Below are 18,155 nucleotides of genomic sequence, written 5' to 3'. Positions count from 1 at the left end.
AATTTTATACTGGTAGCCATTTACAAGAAGTCCACACACAAGCAAGCTAATTTTGTGAAATGAAACTCAGTGACTTACCAGCCATTAGCAAACAAATAATGCACATGGAGAAAGCAACCACCATAATAATAGGCAACTGGGGAAAGAGAAAAAGAGTAATCACTTGATATAGTAGCACATATATTCCTTAATTTCCTTTCAGATAGGCTGTACTATAAAGCTATTTACTTGCTTTGCAATAAAGTTACTTTAATTGCTGATGCACCTGTGTCAGGTACAACTAAAATTTTTACTAGTTCCAAAATTTGGAAGAGTGTTCAATAACTAGGTTAAGAATTAAAATGCACCCATCTATTAAAGGAGGTAGAGGTTTGTGTTTTGTTATTTTAAGAAAAAAACACCAAAACAAAAATGCACCAGCCACTAATTAAACCCATAGTGTCCCCAAATCCCATTTCACAAAAAAGAAGGGAGGGGAAAAAAAAAAAAAAAGGTTTTTTTTGTGTTACAGTCTATGCTTCTGCATGAAGTATGAGAAGATATCTTGACAAGTTTCTTCTGCAGAAGGAAACAGTCATTGATGGTGACTGAAACCCATAGTGTCCCCAAATCCCATTTCACGAAAAAGAAGGGAGGGGAAAAAAAAAAAAGGTTTTTTTTGTGTTACAGTCTATGCTTCTGCATGAAGTATGAGAAGATATCTTGACAAGTTTCTTCTGCAGAAGGAAACAGTCATTGATGGTGACTGGTAGGATTTCTCCCTTTCAACTTGAAGCACGTTTGTTTTTTTTAAATGGTAGGATTTCTCCCTTTCAACTTGAAGCAGTTTTTTTTTTTAAAAAAGAAGCAAGCAGCAGTTTTTTCAATACCTCAGGGACATTCCTTTTTCTGTCAAGAAAACAGTCTGGGTTTAGTCCTACAAGCAGGTATTATAGAAATACAACCAGATTATAGGGGTGCTTCATTACTAAATAGACAAGTTCTACTTAGTCATGTGAAGCAAGTGACTAGAAAACTGTATGTGTTTCTCCAATCATGAATAAAGTCTCCATACTCACAGCTAAGAACTTCCAATCTTTCTTGACATGTAGAGGACTAGCAGGTTCTACTTCATCCACTGAATAATTTCCAAGAAAAAGATCAATTGCATCCTGGACAAGAAGCAGAAAGCCAAAGTTAAAACGCACAACAATGTTCATCAAATATATTTCCCCACAGTTAAAAGTCAATCTTACTTGTCTAAATCCATCAGAGAAGTTATTTTTGTAGTAACGTATTAATGAGTTCCAGCCATCCATTATTAGGCCCCACTGAGTTCTCTTCCCAGTTCTGCAAGAAGTTTAAAAAAACATTTAAAATTGATTTATAAAGTCAGGAAGATAATTTCAGATTTGCAGTTCTTTCATTGTTCAAATGTATGCTATGTTTAATGAATACCTGCATGTAAATACATTTATCTAGTGCTGTCTCTGCATTATTATCACACATACTTGTAACAGTCTGAAAGTAAAAATCACACTTCTCTCCATCCCACAAATACAGATGTGCCTTGAAGAGGTGTATTTTTTGGTTTTATTTCCAGATATGCTTTTCTCCTTTCACATAAACATAGTGAAGAACTTCCGTAGATTTTAGTGTGACTTTTTAGCAGTTGAACCACCAAAAAACTCATTAACAGTCCAAGCACCAAATTAATAACCTTCTCAGATACAAAGACTTAAAGAAAATGCCAGACATGCCCAAAAACCCAGAGGGCCTTTACAAGAAAGGCTGACTTGCCTTGTGTAGTCTGTCTTTAAGGCACCGGTTCCAGCATATTGTTTGGCACAAGCATTTGCATTATCAGCCCATGCTGTGAATAGGAAAACATTAAGAAAGATTAAGGAAGTTATGTACTCTGTTCAGAAAAAAAAAAGTGATTGTTTGAACTCTATAAACAGCCTACCATTTTTGTAGATTTTCTCGAAGTCTGCTTGCTCTTCAATTCTCTGTCCAACATGCAGAACACCTAGCCTCTGAAACAAAACATGCAGTGAAGCTTACTAGTAGTTCGCTAGAAAAATCAGGATTTGCTATCAGAAAAAGCTGTATTTATTAAACTAGAGTCTGGCCAAGGCATTTCAGGAAAGTAGTGCAGTAACTCATGTATGCAAGCTCTTATTGAAGTGTTAAAATGACATTTCCATTCCAAACAGAAAGCCACTTTCCTCTTCCAGATTGTTATACAAGAACATTTACCTGAAGCTGGGCTTGAAGAGAGCGGCGTGCTAACAAGCTCTGAATCACATTCGTTCGATCAAGGCAGTCCATGCAGTTACTGCGGAATATTCCTTCCTGCTGAGTCACAATTTTGCCATCGGAATCCACTAGAAAATAACTAACACATACAATCCACTTAAGTATTTATAGATATCACTACATATGTAAATCAGATGTAAATATTCTAGCAACCAAAACACAGTTGTCTTGAGCATGGGAAGAGTTCTTAGCCATGTCTCTGAACTTTGATGCCTCCCTGAATTCTTCCCCTCCTGTGCTGAAAAACAGCATCAATCATAAACATTTAGTAATCTCAGGACAGTTCTCACTCTTATAATTCAGACAGCCAACCAGCAATACTGAGTTACATGCCACTGGGAAGAACAGCTTCTGGTGCTAAATCAGCAACTTTTTTTTTTCCAGTCATTGTAGGGTCCTAGCTCCACAGAGACCACGATCATTAGCAGAGTTTAATGGCAGAAGTAACCAGATTTATATATACTTGGTCACTGGGTTCAATTTGGTCACCACCACATAAAAAGTCACTATAAGCTGTCAGGGACGCTTCTTCCAGGAAGGTATTCCAGTCTTTAAGGCCACTACTGAAAAATCTGCACTGCTGTCACTTACTCTTCTCTCCATTATGTGAAGATCTGGGGGAACCAGATGTTCCCTCTTGCTACTGCATATGCTAATTGTTACCTCAATCTTTTTAATCAATGAAACCAGGTATTTCTAGAAATTTATAACAAACAGGTAATTTTAAATACCAAATTGCAAGCATTCTGGTAACTGAGCTGCTAAAATAAATAGGCTGATCAAGTTATCAGTTTGACGTGTGAATGGGACAGAACCATACTTGTCCTTCTGCCACAGCATTAAACGTCAAGTTGCCTGAAGATTTACAGGTCATATTCTGTTGATTAAGCTACTCCATTATGTAATTATGAACTTTGAATATGGACTAGCATGTGATCCACTTATTATACAGCATTTTAAGAGTATATGCTAATTGTTACCTCAATCTTTTTAATAAACTAAACCAGGTATTTCTAGAAATTGATAACAAACAGGTCATTTTAAATACCAAATTGCAAGCATTCTAGTAACAGAGCTGCTAAAATAAATAGGCTGATGAAGTTATCAGTTTGATGTGTGAATGGGACAGAACCATACTTCTGCCACAGCATTAAACGTCAAGTTGCCTGAAGATTTACAGATCATATTCTGTTGATTAAGCTACTCCATTATGTAATTATGAACTTTGAATATGGACTAGCATGTGATCCACTTATTATACAGCATTTTAAGAGTATAAAGGCTTAGAGTCATGCAATACTAAAGATACTTAGAAGCATATGCATTTACTTTGATCAGCCTTGTATTAAACAAGACCAATTTTTGTAATTCTTGGAGAACTAGTTTTGTTACACCACATTTTACATCGTATGATTAAAGGAGACAGTAACACCTGTGAAATCTTCATTTTCCCCTTCTCCCTCCAAGCTTTGCCTAGAACTGGTATTAGGATATCTACTCTTCAACTACACTAGTTATTTCTGGTCAATAAGATAGTTTAAGTATTGCATCTCTTATAATTGCTCTAAAAAAATTAAAATCAAACAAAACACCTCCACCAAACCCAACCCCCCTGCCAATCCCCCAAACCCAGCAAGCCAGCTCTCCTTTCTGACAGTTCTTTCACAACTGGATTTAACTTGCAGAAAACAGTTGTCTACTGCCATAGACTATTTACATCCCACAGGGCTGCACAACTATGTTCTAAATATCAGAACTCGGACTTTTCTGTTCCTATTTAAACAAGAGCCATCATAAATGAAACAAAACTAAGCTCAAGGTAGAGCTGCCAACCTAATCTTGAGGAAAAGTCTTCATTTTTTTCTATCTTGTTTGAGACACATAGCCTTCCCCCCACCTTTGTTTCAAGGAAACCTGGCTCTTTTGTGAGCCTCCAATGGCAGGTGACAGTGAACAAACTATGTGATTCAGGATTCATTCTAAGAATAAAGGATCTTTGCTGTAACAGCAAACCTACATGCTTATTTCTTTTGATTCAAACTGCTCAAAACCTATTTATTCTTCAGCTCTTCAGGTGTTTTTTAGGCTTTTTTTTGGTGACGCAGTTCTAAGAATAAAGGATCTTTGCTGTAACAGCAAACCTACATGCTTATTTCTTTTGATTCAAACTGCTCAAAACCTATTTATTCTTCAGCTCTTCAGGTGTTTTTTAGGCTTTTTTTTGTGGCACATAGAGAATATTCACTGTCATCTGATTAATTTATACAATTTCTACAGCCTTAATTCCAGGCAAGATATTTCATTCATATGAAATTCATGTGGACTCCTAGTTCACAGCTCATCTCATTGTTTGTTTTTTTTTTTTTAGGACAGAATATACCACTGCCAATTTTGTAATGTTTTCGTTGATCTACTTTGTGCTTTAGGCACAAGACTTTAGGAACAGGAAGGAAGCAATCAGAAAAGCAGAACAAAGTAAACAGTTCCCCTAACAATCTATATGCCTACAAGTAGCAAAGACAAAGAAGCACTTATAACACCACACTTGTGTGATTAAACAAAGGTTTAAATTAGACGAGATGTCCAAACTGACCTTATATGACTAAACAAAATGAGAATTTATTTCCTTGTGGGTTACTTATGTTAGCAAGGGCCAACAATCGGTGCCAAGGTTTGGTGCCACAAAATGTGTACTAGAGAAACTTTTTAATTAAAAAGAGAGCAGGTGTCTGTGGAAGGAGCACCGAGGACACTATAGCAGAACAGTTTGCTGTCGACAACACATGGAATTATTCTTGGATGAAAAATATATCACCCAAGAAGTCTTTTTTTTAATAGCTTCAGAGAAACGAGTGTGCATACAACTATCTCACTTTTTACCCAGAGGTACAAAGGCAGCTCTGGAGTCTCAGCACAGGGTTGCTATGATTCTGAGCACCATTTTACTGGGACATAAGAAGGGATCTGCATCTTACCCATGACCAGGTCTCTAACCTTGCATATGGTATCCACAAGATATTGGAGATATGGAAATACATATGAATGCATCTTCTTTATAGAAACTTACAGGTCTTGTTTAGTGTGCCTTAACTCAAGACAATAAAAACCATGAGAAAGTGGCCTCATTTTTAGAGAAGAGAACTGAAGAGCCTTACCTAAATTCATCTTGCTGTTCTGCTAGTTGATCCATCAAAATCTGAAGTCGATCCCACCTCATCCGACTGCACTCTTTATGGAAGTCAAATGCTACATATCTGTTCAGAGAGAAGCATCTTTTTAGATTACATATATACTGCAGCAAAGGTCTCAGAAAACCCCACAGGGAAGGGCTGATCTATAAAACAGGTATTTTTCTTTAGAGACGGCTTCCAGCAGGTACCCGTGGATTTTGTCAGTGCTCTGTAATCCTCCTGAGGCTGCACCCTTAGCGTGCACAGTGACAGCATTTACATTTCTTTACAATATGGCACTAGTCTGGAGAAGCACACATTCAGTTCCAAGTTACTCATTCTACATTCTGGCTAGTATTTTACCTCCAGACACTATAGAAGGGATATGCATCTCATTTAATCTCTTTTTTCCCCCCACCAGGATTCTTTTGCCCTCCTCTTTTCCAAGCAACTGCATTGGGAGCTTCAGTTCACTTTGAAAGAGACACAGGTGTTGAAATGCAACATTATTTGTTGGCACGCAGCATCATTCCCTTGACAGCTCTCTAGAAACCTGAGACAGGTTCTGTTTAGACAGCTAACCTACTCTGTCATAAGAAAATTAAACAGCTACTGACTTGGAACAAGATTTTAACAGCTATTTCATTTCTGGTAAAAAGTGCTCTAAATGAGGGGTGTTTGGTTCAATATATATATATTTATACATACACATTGGCTGTGAATTACAGGGCATTACATTCCTCCCCTCAAGCATTTATAATCCAAAAGTAAGTCTTGAAAACTTGGCAACTAATATTTGTGTGAAGAAAGATGGCATATATGCACTGGAGACTCAAATCTTAGTCTGCCAGGTAAATGCCATCAAAACTAATTAACAAAGAAAAAGGATTTTGGCAGCATTAAGAAAGCAGGGCTGACAAACACTGCTTTTTAACATATACAGCCCAACAAGCATCACTAAAGCACACCCTGACAGAATTTTACATCTTGATTTCCATCAGATGATTGTATAGCTAAGATGCACAGAATTCCACAAGCTTTGTGCAGCTAAAGTATCAATACCAGTGACAGTGAGGATAGGGCTCACCTTAGAAGCAGTCTTTTTTTAATAAAAAAAGAAAATCCACCACCACCAGCAGCAACACAAACACAGCCCCAAGAGCAGTAAAAGCACAGAAGTGAGACAAACATCTGTAACTACCCTGATGAAGGCAGCAGCAGGGCATCATTTAGCAGAAAAAAGCTTGGAAAAAAATTCAAAGTATGTCAGGATTTAGGGGGCATCTTAATTATACTCTGCATTTCCTTAGACAGAAGGGAATCCTTATTAAAACAGGGTGCCTTTGCTTACAAGTGGGATTTTGTCCTTTGACATACACGAGTGACAATAATACTATACACCAATTTTAAGGAAAAGGTAGAGGTCTGTGGGAGCTGGATGCTTGCCCTCCCTCTAGAAGTTAATGAAAGCAAGCGCAGGCAGGTTGTAAAATTGTGTACTACATTCAAGATTCACACAGAGAAATGGAATTTCTTTTGTGATTCTCTACCCTCTTGGCCCATTGTCACACCGAGGCCAGACATTTAAATTACATGTTCCCCTTACTGTTTCCTCCTTTACCTCTACACAGGTTTGCTCACACTCAGCGCTCCCTTTACTAAGGCAGCAAAGGAACCAAGCCCTTTTGCCAGAAGCCAGTACACTACAGGGCATGATTTCTTTTTCCTAAAATGCAGATCTCCACAGTTCTCACAGCATACTATTACTCCAAACTGGCATTACCATTGCTTCTGAGCTCCCTTCTTTATTCTATCTCCCCTCTTTGTCCTGTATTCACTTCAGTCCCACTCCTGCTTAGAATGTGAGCTCTGAGGTAACTTGCATATGACCAATGCCCTTATTTCATAAAAATAAAACTCAAACAAATTGGACAGTTGCTAAAAGCCCCCAAGGAGCTGATCACTCCGTGGGTTTCAGAGGCAATGCTTAACACAGAAATGTATTTCACTTCACACATACCTGACCATTACATTTGCCATGCTGTTTACCATTTTTGCAAACGTTTGCTCAAGAGGTTTCTCTGAACCTTTTTGGTTGACCTGGGAGAAAGAAAAGGGGAAAAAAAAAAAGACAGACAGTATTACTCAAAAGCCTGCTTAGAAGAACAACAGCTTTTTCAGGAAGAAAAAGTGAAAGCATACCAAGTTGACAATCATTTGCTTTCCATAGCTAATAATTTGCGAGTCAAAATGTCTTTGGAAGCCATCCATCTAGAAGAGAAAGGAAATGTGTTGACAGATGTATGCTACTATTAAGATCTCTGATTTACAAGAAAACTCTATAATCATCTTTTTTATGATCCCGCATAGGCAGCTTTTTAGCTAAGAAAAGTGTTTGATGTTCTCTATTGTGCAAACACATTTCTGCTTCCATCCCCCCAGTCCATTCAGCTCTCCTTATTAAACAAGCCACAGATAAGGAGTATACCAGAACTGTTGCAAACAAGAACCAAAGAGAAGCTACCCCCCATTGATGTCTGGATTTTTTTTTCAGGCTCTGAACTCATCTGAGGGAGCACAAGGCTTCTTGCTACTACTTTTAAAACATAAAGCTTAATCAAATATTGATGATTTTTATTCTTCTGATTACAGTTTGTTACCCTATCACACAAACATGAGCCCAGAAATATATTAAAACCCCAAGACACAACAAACACTCACATACATGATTTACTGACTTGCTGATCTGTGGCTTTGGTTTATACTTGAGGTTTGGTCTTTGAGACCAGAAAAAAGGAATTGATCCACGGGTCTGCAAAAGAATGTGAATAGTATTAAGCAATAAGAACTTATGAACTCACTTGCCATTTAAAAATAAAGCAGATTGGTTTAGTTTATTTGTGCACATGCACATCTTATATATAAACTATATTTACAAGTACAGACAGAGCTAGCTATCTCTCTCTTAAGCCAGTGAGCAGTTCCTTACGCTGACTTTACCTGAACAAAAGATGCTTTGCTCCCCTTGTAATGCACAATTTGTTCTGTTTCAACAAAGTTAGCAGCATGTCCTTCTGAATCAATACCTATGTAGGAAAAAGACCTTGTTAACCAGCTCAGACTGGTGCAGAACAGCAATAGTTTAATCAGCAAAAGGCTTTCTACCCTTCCCTTTTAAGTGCTCCCAGAAATACCACACAGCTACCTGATGATGGTAAATAAAACACCTGGGACAAAAGTTTAACATGATCTGCACCAAATTTAACTTGAAGCACAATTGCATTTAACACATTTTTGTATTTATAGTCCTAGAAATGGAGGAGTTCAAAACAAAATAAAATACAAGTGCTTTGACACTGAAATATTCACAATTCAATAGCAATGGTACTGCAGAAACTAAGCAATTTCTTCAAGAGCATATATGCTGGGACTGTGAACAGAGGAAGTGATTTAAATCCTTTTCCTTGTTCACTTTTTAACTTGAAACAATTAGAGAGCATAACTATTCAGGGCTCCCCTACCAGCACCAATGATGGCCTTAGTTGAATTTACTGCTAGGCCAGAATGGCTATTACTTGCATTTAACTCCAGTAAGACCAGTAAAGTGTTAAAAACTTCTATGAGACTTTTTGCAGTTATCTTTATTTGGAATAAAGAAATGTCAGTTTTAATAACTACCAGAAAATGCTTCAGTTCATCATACAGGTTCCTAATATTTTCTTTGGATTAAGAACTCCTTGAGACAAACTATTAAAAGCATGTTTTTGTTCGAGTCATTATACAGCAAATACTCTTAAGGGTAAGTCACATGTATAGATGGAATTCACATTATTTTAAAATAAATAAAAAATTTTGCTATTTTACCTCTTACATAGTAGCGTACACCAGCCCTGAAACAGCTTCTTCTGGAAACAAGCAGCCAGTCAAAACACTTGCCATTTATAGAACAAGAGTGCATAGTGATAACTAATAAATAACACTAAGGAAAAAAAACCTCAACATTTCATTAGGATATTTTTATATATCAAGAGGTAGGAAACATCAAGGAACCAAGTGACCACATTCAAAAACAACTTGTAAACACTTCTCACACCAGTAAGAGTTGAGCATTGGGAGAGAGTAATTTAATATTAGGATCAGTATGTGCATCAGAAGAGGACAGGCTACAGGTGATGTCACTGATGAACATACATTAAAACTTCTGTAATTTTGAGAAAATGGGATTCTAAAGAAGATTAATCTGATATCATCCCATGTGTATCATTAAATTGACTTACTTCTGAAGTTCTATTCTGTGCTACATCTATTTCATCCATAATTTTGTTAAGCTATCTTAACAGTTTCTTGCCCCTAATACTTTTATGCATGCATTTGTGCTAATACTGTGATAAAAATTAAAAAATATAACACAAATTTGCCCTACATAATACAGAAAGTTCTCACAATTCTTAAATTAGACTGTGAAAAAGACCCAATTCCTCTGCTTTCCTGGAAAGTTACTGCTGGGTCCCACACCCTTCAATCCAGCATTTGTACAGCCAACAGTTTCCTGCAAGAAAGGTTACCTCAAATTTAGCTGCTTAGCAATAGCCAGCCCGTTTTCTGTCTGTAATCTCTCCCCTAACTTATGCCACAACTTGCTGTTGGCTACCTTCCACACACACACACAAAAAGAAAAGACATAGTTTATTGTTCTTTAGAAGGTGGTGTGGTTTTTTTTGGAGCAGCAAGGGAAATATTAAACATAGTTTAGGCTTTAAGTGATCCAATTCTCAATTACCCAAATAAGTCCATTATTTCCTCATCACTGCACGACTAGAACCCCAGCAGAGAGAGCTGAACAAAATATGTTTAGGTTTATAAGGGGGCAGGGAGGAAGAATCTTTGATTTTACTGAAATAACTGCTCATAGTGCTGTAACAGTTCTGCTTAAGGCTATTCCAAGCATTTTCATCACTAAAAGTCCAGTTTCTTTGAATTCCTGGGTTCTCTAAGGTATTTGGTTAATATCAGAATTACAGCAAAACATACATTACTTATGCTAATTATTCATATAGTGAAAATAGGACAAAGGAAGGTGTTAATTGCAGTCTGCCAATTGCTAATTGCAATCCACCCAGACCCTTCCACCCAGGGCCTGCTGGATAAGGACTGGGTTGTTCTGACAGTTCCCTTTTTCCTATCTTTCCTTGCCTCTCCACCTACTCCCACAGCATTTTCCATTAAATGAAGTCACAGGAAAGGAGGACTGGAGATCTGCCAGCTGCCAACAGTCCTACCAGAACCACCAATCCAGCCTGGAAGCTGTTCCCTGCACACACCTGAGGGACCTTTGCAATGGAGGAGCTAAGGAGACTGTGGCATGAGTTGCTCTGTCCAGTCTTGCCTGTCCTCTTCACACTGCCAGTCCAGGAGCACCTGGGACTTCTTGATCCCACACTGCACGAGGAACACCACCTCCAGAAAGTATTAGGCTCACTCACAGCATATATCCCTTCTCAAAAATAAATTCATGACTGCTTTGCTAAAAAGGCTGTTACCCAAAGTGTTGGTGTGGGAAAAGCAGCTGCCTAGGAGAAGCATTCCAGGAGCCTTCAGCAGAGCTCCTTATCCTTTTATTCATCAACAGAAACATCCATACACGCTCCTTCAACTCAAAACTGTTCTCCCTTATTCTAATTCCAAAGTAAATGCTAAGTGAAGGTATCCTTGTAGCAATACAAAAAGTACAAAGGATGAAGTGAAGCATTTGGCATATTCACCTTAACCTTCAGTTCCACTGAAAGACAGTTATGCAAATCATGCCTGTAAAATTAAATACATTAAGCCCTAAAAGCAGAATATTCAAGTGAGTTAACATACAACAGGGCTATCAAACAATATGTAAAGCTTAGAATCTGAACAAACTACAACTTAATTCTGACACTGTGTTCTATTTGCCAACGTAGCCAATGGAGCAGCCTCATTGGTAACCATTTTGCTGTTTGACAACCACATTGAGCACTGAGCTTTACAGCCCAAAAGGATACAGCCGTGCATCACAGGTGTAGCGAACCTATGGATCTGAAACACATACACAAAATACACGTCAAAAATATTAAACACAAGCAGCCAAAAAAAGATGGGTGATTATGCTTTTTTGACACGTTTATATACTTCGTATCTTTTACTTTGTTTAGGGTGCAGTAATTCTTGAGATGAGAAAAATGAGATAAAAAGTTCAAAGAAAACTCCCACATACATAACCCTGATTAGCAGCAGGGAAAAAGTGAAAGTCTAATCCTAATTAAGTGACCCTGAATAAAAAAAACCCAAGCTGCTTTATCCTCCTATACATGGCATTTACTCTTCTACAAGTATGCCAGGTATAAAGCAGTACACACTGAAAATCTTTTGATATGGTAGTTGCTGTACCTCCACAGTAGGATGTAAGCAGATAGTAGTAAACACCACAGGGCTTCAGTAAGGAATATTTCTATGTGATTAATAGTTGAAATGCTTGTTCTACGGTTAGTCCCCATCCTGCCACTCCTAAATAACTTGGTCTTTCAAAAACATTACAATTTTCCAATACTACAAGTCAGAAATACCACATCTCATTACCTAAACCTGTTACTACAGCAAGCCACCTGTAGTGGCTTCCTCACATACCAGTTATCTCCCTTTTCAGCCTCTGTGTTTTGCCTCCTACGTCTGTTTTCACCAGCCAGCCACACTTGGCTTGCTTTCCTGTTCCCACCACAGCTTCTCTCTCATTTCCCAAGCTTTGTTTGCATAGCACTATCCAAACCATTCCCAGTCATACGCCACAGGAATATGCACAACAACCTTTTGCTAATTCCTATCTTCACATTCCAGAAGCACTGCACAATCCAGCCTTTTGGAACAGCGCTGTCTAATGTAAGAGCACATCTCCACAGGTTACCAAGACAGAAATAGAAGCAGTGCGTCATTCGCTTTCATAAATGAGAAGTACTCAGAGAGAAAAGGTTGCTGTAGTGCAGACAATTCGAGAGGTTTAAGACACATCTGAAATGTCTAGTAGGAAGGAGCTTAGATCAATCTGGCCATTGATGTGCTACAGTTGTGGCTCATAGTCATGCACTTGTATTTGCTGGACTAAGTGAATTCAAAGGTTACACTGGGGTAGTCTTCATTTGAAATAAACTGAAAAAATCTAAACTGTCAGTCTACTTCTTAATTATCAACTTTACGACGTATTCACTAGGCAAATGGAGTTTAAATTGCACTCACAGAGAAAGATGCTAGTCAGTCTTAAGAAACAGTGATGAGCTGAACCTTACCCATACCTAAAGATAAATAAATAGCTAAACATCAAAAAGCTTGAGAACCACATGCTGTAGAGTATAAGTTCACATTTGGTTTATGTGAGCACAGTTTCAGCACAGTATCTTCAAATGCAGACCTTTCCAGAGTCAGCTTTACTGTACGTGCTACTGAGATTTATAAAGTTAGAAGATTGTCACTGTGCTAAACTAGAGGATGAACAGCCACGATACACCGGATTCTGGCTGTCTGAAATGAGACAATTACAGGAAACTGTTGCTTACATATAGTAGAAATATATTCGTTCCGTATTAATATAATCATGACAAAGTGTTTACCTCTGGTTGAGCAGCAAATTCTCGGAGAAGGTGCCCATTCCATACAAACCGTGGATCTGCCTGCAGCAAGAAGAAAAGCCAACATGCTTTCAGAGATTGTCAGTTCTGTTTAATTTAACATGAAGAGAATATGATAGTATCCATGCATTACACAAGTTTAGGTGAACAGATGTGCACAGAGATGAAACATCCTTCTTTCATCAGTACCATTCATAACTTCAACTAGCAATCTAAATAAAATGAAAATAGTTAAAAGAACAATAGTTCTCTCTGATCTTTAGGGACATTGCCTGGCACTTCAGGCATGCTAAATCATTAACAACTGAGCTGCAGTACTGGAAGAACATTCCAGTCTTTGCCCTAAGTAAATGGGGCTCGAAAAGATTATTCAAAATTTTAAGAACAGCAGCAACACTTCTAAAATGGGCAGAAGGTAGAGTCTTGTATGTAATAATCAACAATTCTGAGAATCAGATGTTAAACAATACTTGTAGCTTAAAAGATAAAAATACTTATATTCCACTGCAAAAATGATCCTCCTCAACTTTGTGTATTTCCTATTCCTAATTCACCTCAAAATTGCCTTGAGCAGGTTGTTGAGCAGGTTTCAGAAAGCTACCGGATTAGCCACAAAAGTGACATTTGCTGCAGAATGCAGCAGGCTCTGAGGAAGCAGCATAAATCTCAACTTTTAAGACAATACAGACCATAAGAGCAAGACGATAGAGACCATAAGCATTTAAGAAGAATGCAGACCATACATCACCCAGGATGAGGGTTAATTCAAGCTCAGTGGTGGAACAGTCCTTTGTTCAATAGTTGTATTTATTGTTTTCCATCCTGCTACAGGTAGGATTTGAACTAGTGAAAGAACACTACATGATGCTTTGGTGCCCTAATACTGGGACTTATATATTGCCCTCTACAAGTACAGCTTAAAAAAAACCCTTCAAAAAACCAAACAAACCAGAACATCCACACACTAACCACAGGCCAGGTTTCTCTTGTAGAGATGAACTGAAGATACCCAAGACTGTCACCATCCTTTTACTAAGCCATTATACTGCAACCACGTGAGTGTCAAATTACATTAAGATGGTTTTAACCACCCAACATCTAAATTTTCTTTTAACTGTATTTTGCCTTTCAAACAACCTTCTGAAGTGCTACCATTTTAAAGCAAACCAATCCTTTCATGTCAGCAACTACTGTCTCTGGCAAAAGTTCTGCCAGAGCAGCATTTGCTAATGCAAAATAGTCCTCAACTATAAATTGATTTTTGAATTATTTCTTTTTTTTCAAATTTTGGAAAATGTGTACTGCTTCCCCAGCTTAGACTGTTTCAGTAATTAAGGGACAACGTCCTGAGTCCACTGCCACATCTTCTGCAAAGGAAGAAGTGCTATTAAGTTCCAAGGTTTCAGTATCTCAGTGTCTAAGCAGTTTAGACCTTGTTTACACTGCAGTATGCAGTAAGCTACCAGACTAAGGATTCTAGAACTCTGTGCAAGAACAAGAGAATTTTAAGCTCAAATTGTGTTTGCTGTGTGATTCTGTTGTCTTAAAGACAAAAGCAGCCTATTAAATTCATGCTTCAAACATAAGGAATAGGCATAGTTTAGAGAGAATGCAACATCCTTGGACCAACAGCCATAAAACCTACAGTTCTGTTCCATGTTCTGGAAGAGAATAAGAAATCAAGTGCCATTTATTCTACCTTGTGGGGTTCCCTCCCTCCCCTCCCGATTGTAGGTCAAAGGAATGACTTGCTTTCTCCCAATTTTTCTGCTAGTTCCTTGTTGTTGCAATTAGAAGTGTTAAATACTGAAGTCAGAGGCAAACTTTCATTTGAGTTTTTTTAAATTCACTTAAAGAAGATTTCAGAAAGTACTTCCGACTGCCTGATTCAGAAGTCTGACATCACATCTGAACAGATTTCTAGAACTTCACATGCCTCACAAGCTATCAGACATCAGGAAGGGTGGACTGGTATGCTCAACCACAAGCCCTAAGAGTTTCGATAAAACCCCCCCAGTGCTGAACAAGCTCATGTACTGAAGCATTACAGACCAGCAGTTTCCACCCTTATTCTAACCACTCTACGAAGCAAAACTCAAACTGTAACTTGAGTCAATGTACTTTGCACACTTGCTTGGCAGCTTCTTTTTCCCTCCCTCTCACTGCGAGCTTCTTATTCCAGAGAACTGCCCCAGTACAACTCAATCAACAAGGCTACAGAGATAATATAGTCACACAGTTTAGCAACATAATGCTATTTTTGGCTAGTTCTATTTTAAGGATTTGCATCTAAGCAACCAGTAAATGCATTTCACTAGTTTAAATTAATGATTAAAATAGTAAAGGCCTTTTTAGTTTAACAGAGAACCATAAATGCTTTAACAGTATCTGCTACCACTTAGCATATTACTCATTGTAAAAAAAAAAGAGAGAAGGTTTAAGCTTAAGTGTAATGGGACCACTGATTTCGGCATCCTCCTCCTAAGCCTTATGTAAAGTTTCCTTTAGTTTGTGACAGGCTGTTCTATCATTTAAACACCAGCTGCATTCACTAAACTGAAGCCATGCAGAACTGATTAGCAATGCCTGAGACAGACACTAAGCAAAATGAAATCCTTACCCTCTCGAGGAGGCTCATTTCCTGGAACTCTGGGCTGGTGTTGGCTAACCGTTGCAGAGTGTGTGTTAGGTCGTAGGTTGTTGAGAAGTAAAATCCATCCACGCTCAAGACATGACTAAGCATTGATAAAAATACTTTATTGTCCTGCAACTGTTGAGAGGAGGAAAAAAAGAAAAGGCCTCATTTATTATTGTCAAAGTATCTTATTCTTATAAGCAACTACTACTTTTTGAAGTGATAAGATGAACCTTGCCAATGTTCTTGCAACACGCAATGACATCATGCAGATATTATAGTAAAGAAGGAAACCATGAGATTGCAATTTTGATACCAGCTGATAACTTGCAGCTGGCACACTGCAACCAAATTCTGCAAGAACAGTGGAGAGTAGAGAACAGTATTCTTGTGAAATAAATGGTTACTGGTGTTAACCTAATATTAGCAGCTTCCACTCAAAAAGGAAGCCACTAGTTTCCCTGAAAACCATTTGGTTAAAAAAAACCAAGACAAGATGGCAACGTAAAAGAAAGGATATAACTTACTGTCAAGATTACCCCAATAACTAATCTGTGTTCTGATTGAAGTTTTGATTAACTTCATTCCTTTCCTGAAATACTATCAGATTCCCTTTCAGCTCCATGAGTTAGACATACTTATCTACTCTTTATCAGTCCACAACGTATCTGTTTTAAACAGTCTTTATCCTTTCCCTCTCTCTCAAAAAAAAAAAAGGTAATAAATCAATTCTTCCTTGCTGGGAAATGATGTAATTGAACAATACCATAAATTAAGCAAGACAGATAATTAGGTGACAGCAAGGCAGCACATCATAGGGGCGATCAGAACTGTAAAGCTGCGAGAAAGACCCAGTAAGAAAAGTGGTGTGATTTTATGGACTGGCTCGGGAAGCTGGCTTTGTAATAGGCTGTATTTGTGCCATCTATTACAAAGCAGCCCTAGACCACCTCCGCAGTACGCCAGGTAAGCAAAGCCTTTATAAAGGTCCTTAGGGGAGAAAAGATGACACAGGGTTTAGGAATGAGACCAGAGATGCAGCAGGACAGTACATCTCATCTTCCCACACTCTACCGTCTTAAAAGGGGGAAAAAATGTACAATACGCAGATCAAACTCTGGAGATGATATTCTAAGGTGCACAATGTGAGTTTCTTACCTTGAAAGACATAACTTTATATATATCTATACCCAAGTATTACATCAATTATAGTAGCCTGAACAAATCAGAAACAAAAAAAAGGGGTAGTTCAAAGAGCTTCTTAAAAAGTTGTTCCCTTGTTTCATCAAATTAGGTCCTGTGGTAATGGACATTAATTAGCATAAGATCACATTCCCCCATACTCCTTCAAAGAGCTTCTTAAAAAGTTGTTCCCTTTTTTCATCGAATTAGGTCCTGTAGTAATGGACATTAGCATAAGATCACATTCCCCCACACTCTCCTAATCAATCCACCTACCTGAATATCAGTTAAGTGCAGCATGGTCTTTTTGTATGAGAGGATGTCAAAGTCTGTTGCTTTCCAGATTGCATGACTGAAAATCTCACCTACTTTTTTCTTTTTTGTTATTACAATAAGATATGTGCCTGTAAATCAGAAAAAGCAAATAAGATCACATTCCCCCACACTCTCCTAATCAATCCACCTACCTGAATATCAGTTAAGTGCAGCATGGTCTTTTTGTATGAGAGGATGTCAAAGTCTGTTGCTTTCCAGATTGCATGACTGAAAATCTCACCTACTTTTTTCTTTTTTGTTATTACAATAAGATACGTGCCTGTAAATCAGAAAAAGCAAAGTTTTTGGGTTTTGTTTGTTTTTTGTTTTTTTTTTAAGAAAAACAACATAGGTGTTTTTTTTTTTTTTTTTAAGAAAAACAACATTGATACATGTATTAAGAAGAGCAGCCTATAACCATACCAGAAAACTGAAGCCAATAGGAAAAAGCAAGGTTTCTTCCAGTTACACCTAGGACTTTATGTTCTTACCAGAAAGAGGCTGGAACAGAAATAAAATACACTTGCTAAGCTACCCAGTTCTCTGTGCTCACAGATCTTGAGCTACTCATTAAGTTTCAGGAATTTTAAAAAAATGGACAAGATAAAAAAAAAGAAAGGTGTCAGCTACTTTCCTTCAGACCAGAGACAGTCTAAAAGTTTCAGGCTTACAAATGCAGAAAGAGGCCAGTGGTCTTGAATGTGGTTTGGAAAGTTATCCCAATAGGTTCAAAATGGAACAAAGAGAAGGGGGTTTCTTTTAATAATTTAAGGTGGGAAATTTGTTGGTTTACTGGTTGTATAACTAACAAAGCAAAACAACATAGCAGTTCACTCAAAGCAATTTATTTACACTTGCTGGTAAACACAACATCGCCTCATTTCCAAGCCTGTTGTATTTCAGTGCCACCTT

The 18,155-nt window shown here is 37.8% G+C and overlaps 1 protein-coding gene across 1 annotated transcript in view; it reads right to left on the bottom strand.

Annotated features, from left to right (window-relative positions):
• The window catches only part of SACM1L (SAC1 suppressor of actin mutations 1-like (yeast)), a 35,216-nt gene that overhangs the window by 2,703 nt on the left and 14,358 nt on the right, over nt 1-18,155 (bottom strand). Inside the window, exons 4-19 of the mRNA XM_014960385.1 lie at nt 17,396-17,523; nt 15,732-15,881; nt 13,094-13,153; nt 11,498-11,531; nt 9,333-9,434; nt 8,469-8,554; nt 8,194-8,280; nt 7,671-7,739; nt 7,489-7,568; nt 5,454-5,552; nt 2,239-2,377; nt 1,946-2,015; nt 1,780-1,852; nt 1,236-1,329; nt 1,059-1,151; nt 79-136 (exon numbers count right to left, since the gene is read on the bottom strand). Of these exons, the coding sequence (XP_014815871.1) occupies nt 79-136; nt 1,059-1,151; nt 1,236-1,329; nt 1,780-1,852; nt 1,946-2,015; nt 2,239-2,377; nt 5,454-5,552; nt 7,489-7,568; nt 7,671-7,739; nt 8,194-8,280; nt 8,469-8,554; nt 9,333-9,434; nt 11,498-11,531; nt 13,094-13,153; nt 15,732-15,881; nt 17,396-17,523 (1,422 nt within the window). The remainder of the gene's footprint in view (nt 1-78; nt 137-1,058; nt 1,152-1,235; nt 1,330-1,779; nt 1,853-1,945; nt 2,016-2,238; nt 2,378-5,453; nt 5,553-7,488; nt 7,569-7,670; nt 7,740-8,193; nt 8,281-8,468; nt 8,555-9,332; nt 9,435-11,497; nt 11,532-13,093; nt 13,154-15,731; nt 15,882-17,395; nt 17,524-18,155) is intronic.

The sequence above is a fragment of the Calidris pugnax genome, unplaced genomic scaffold (assembly GCF_001431845.1).
Source record: "Calidris pugnax isolate Ruff unplaced genomic scaffold, ASM143184v1 scaffold62, whole genome shotgun sequence".
NCBI lineage: Eukaryota > Metazoa > Chordata > Aves > Charadriiformes > Scolopacidae > Calidris > Calidris pugnax.
Note: the sequence above shows the minus strand (reverse complement) of the source record. Positions and strands in the feature narration are given on the sequence as shown.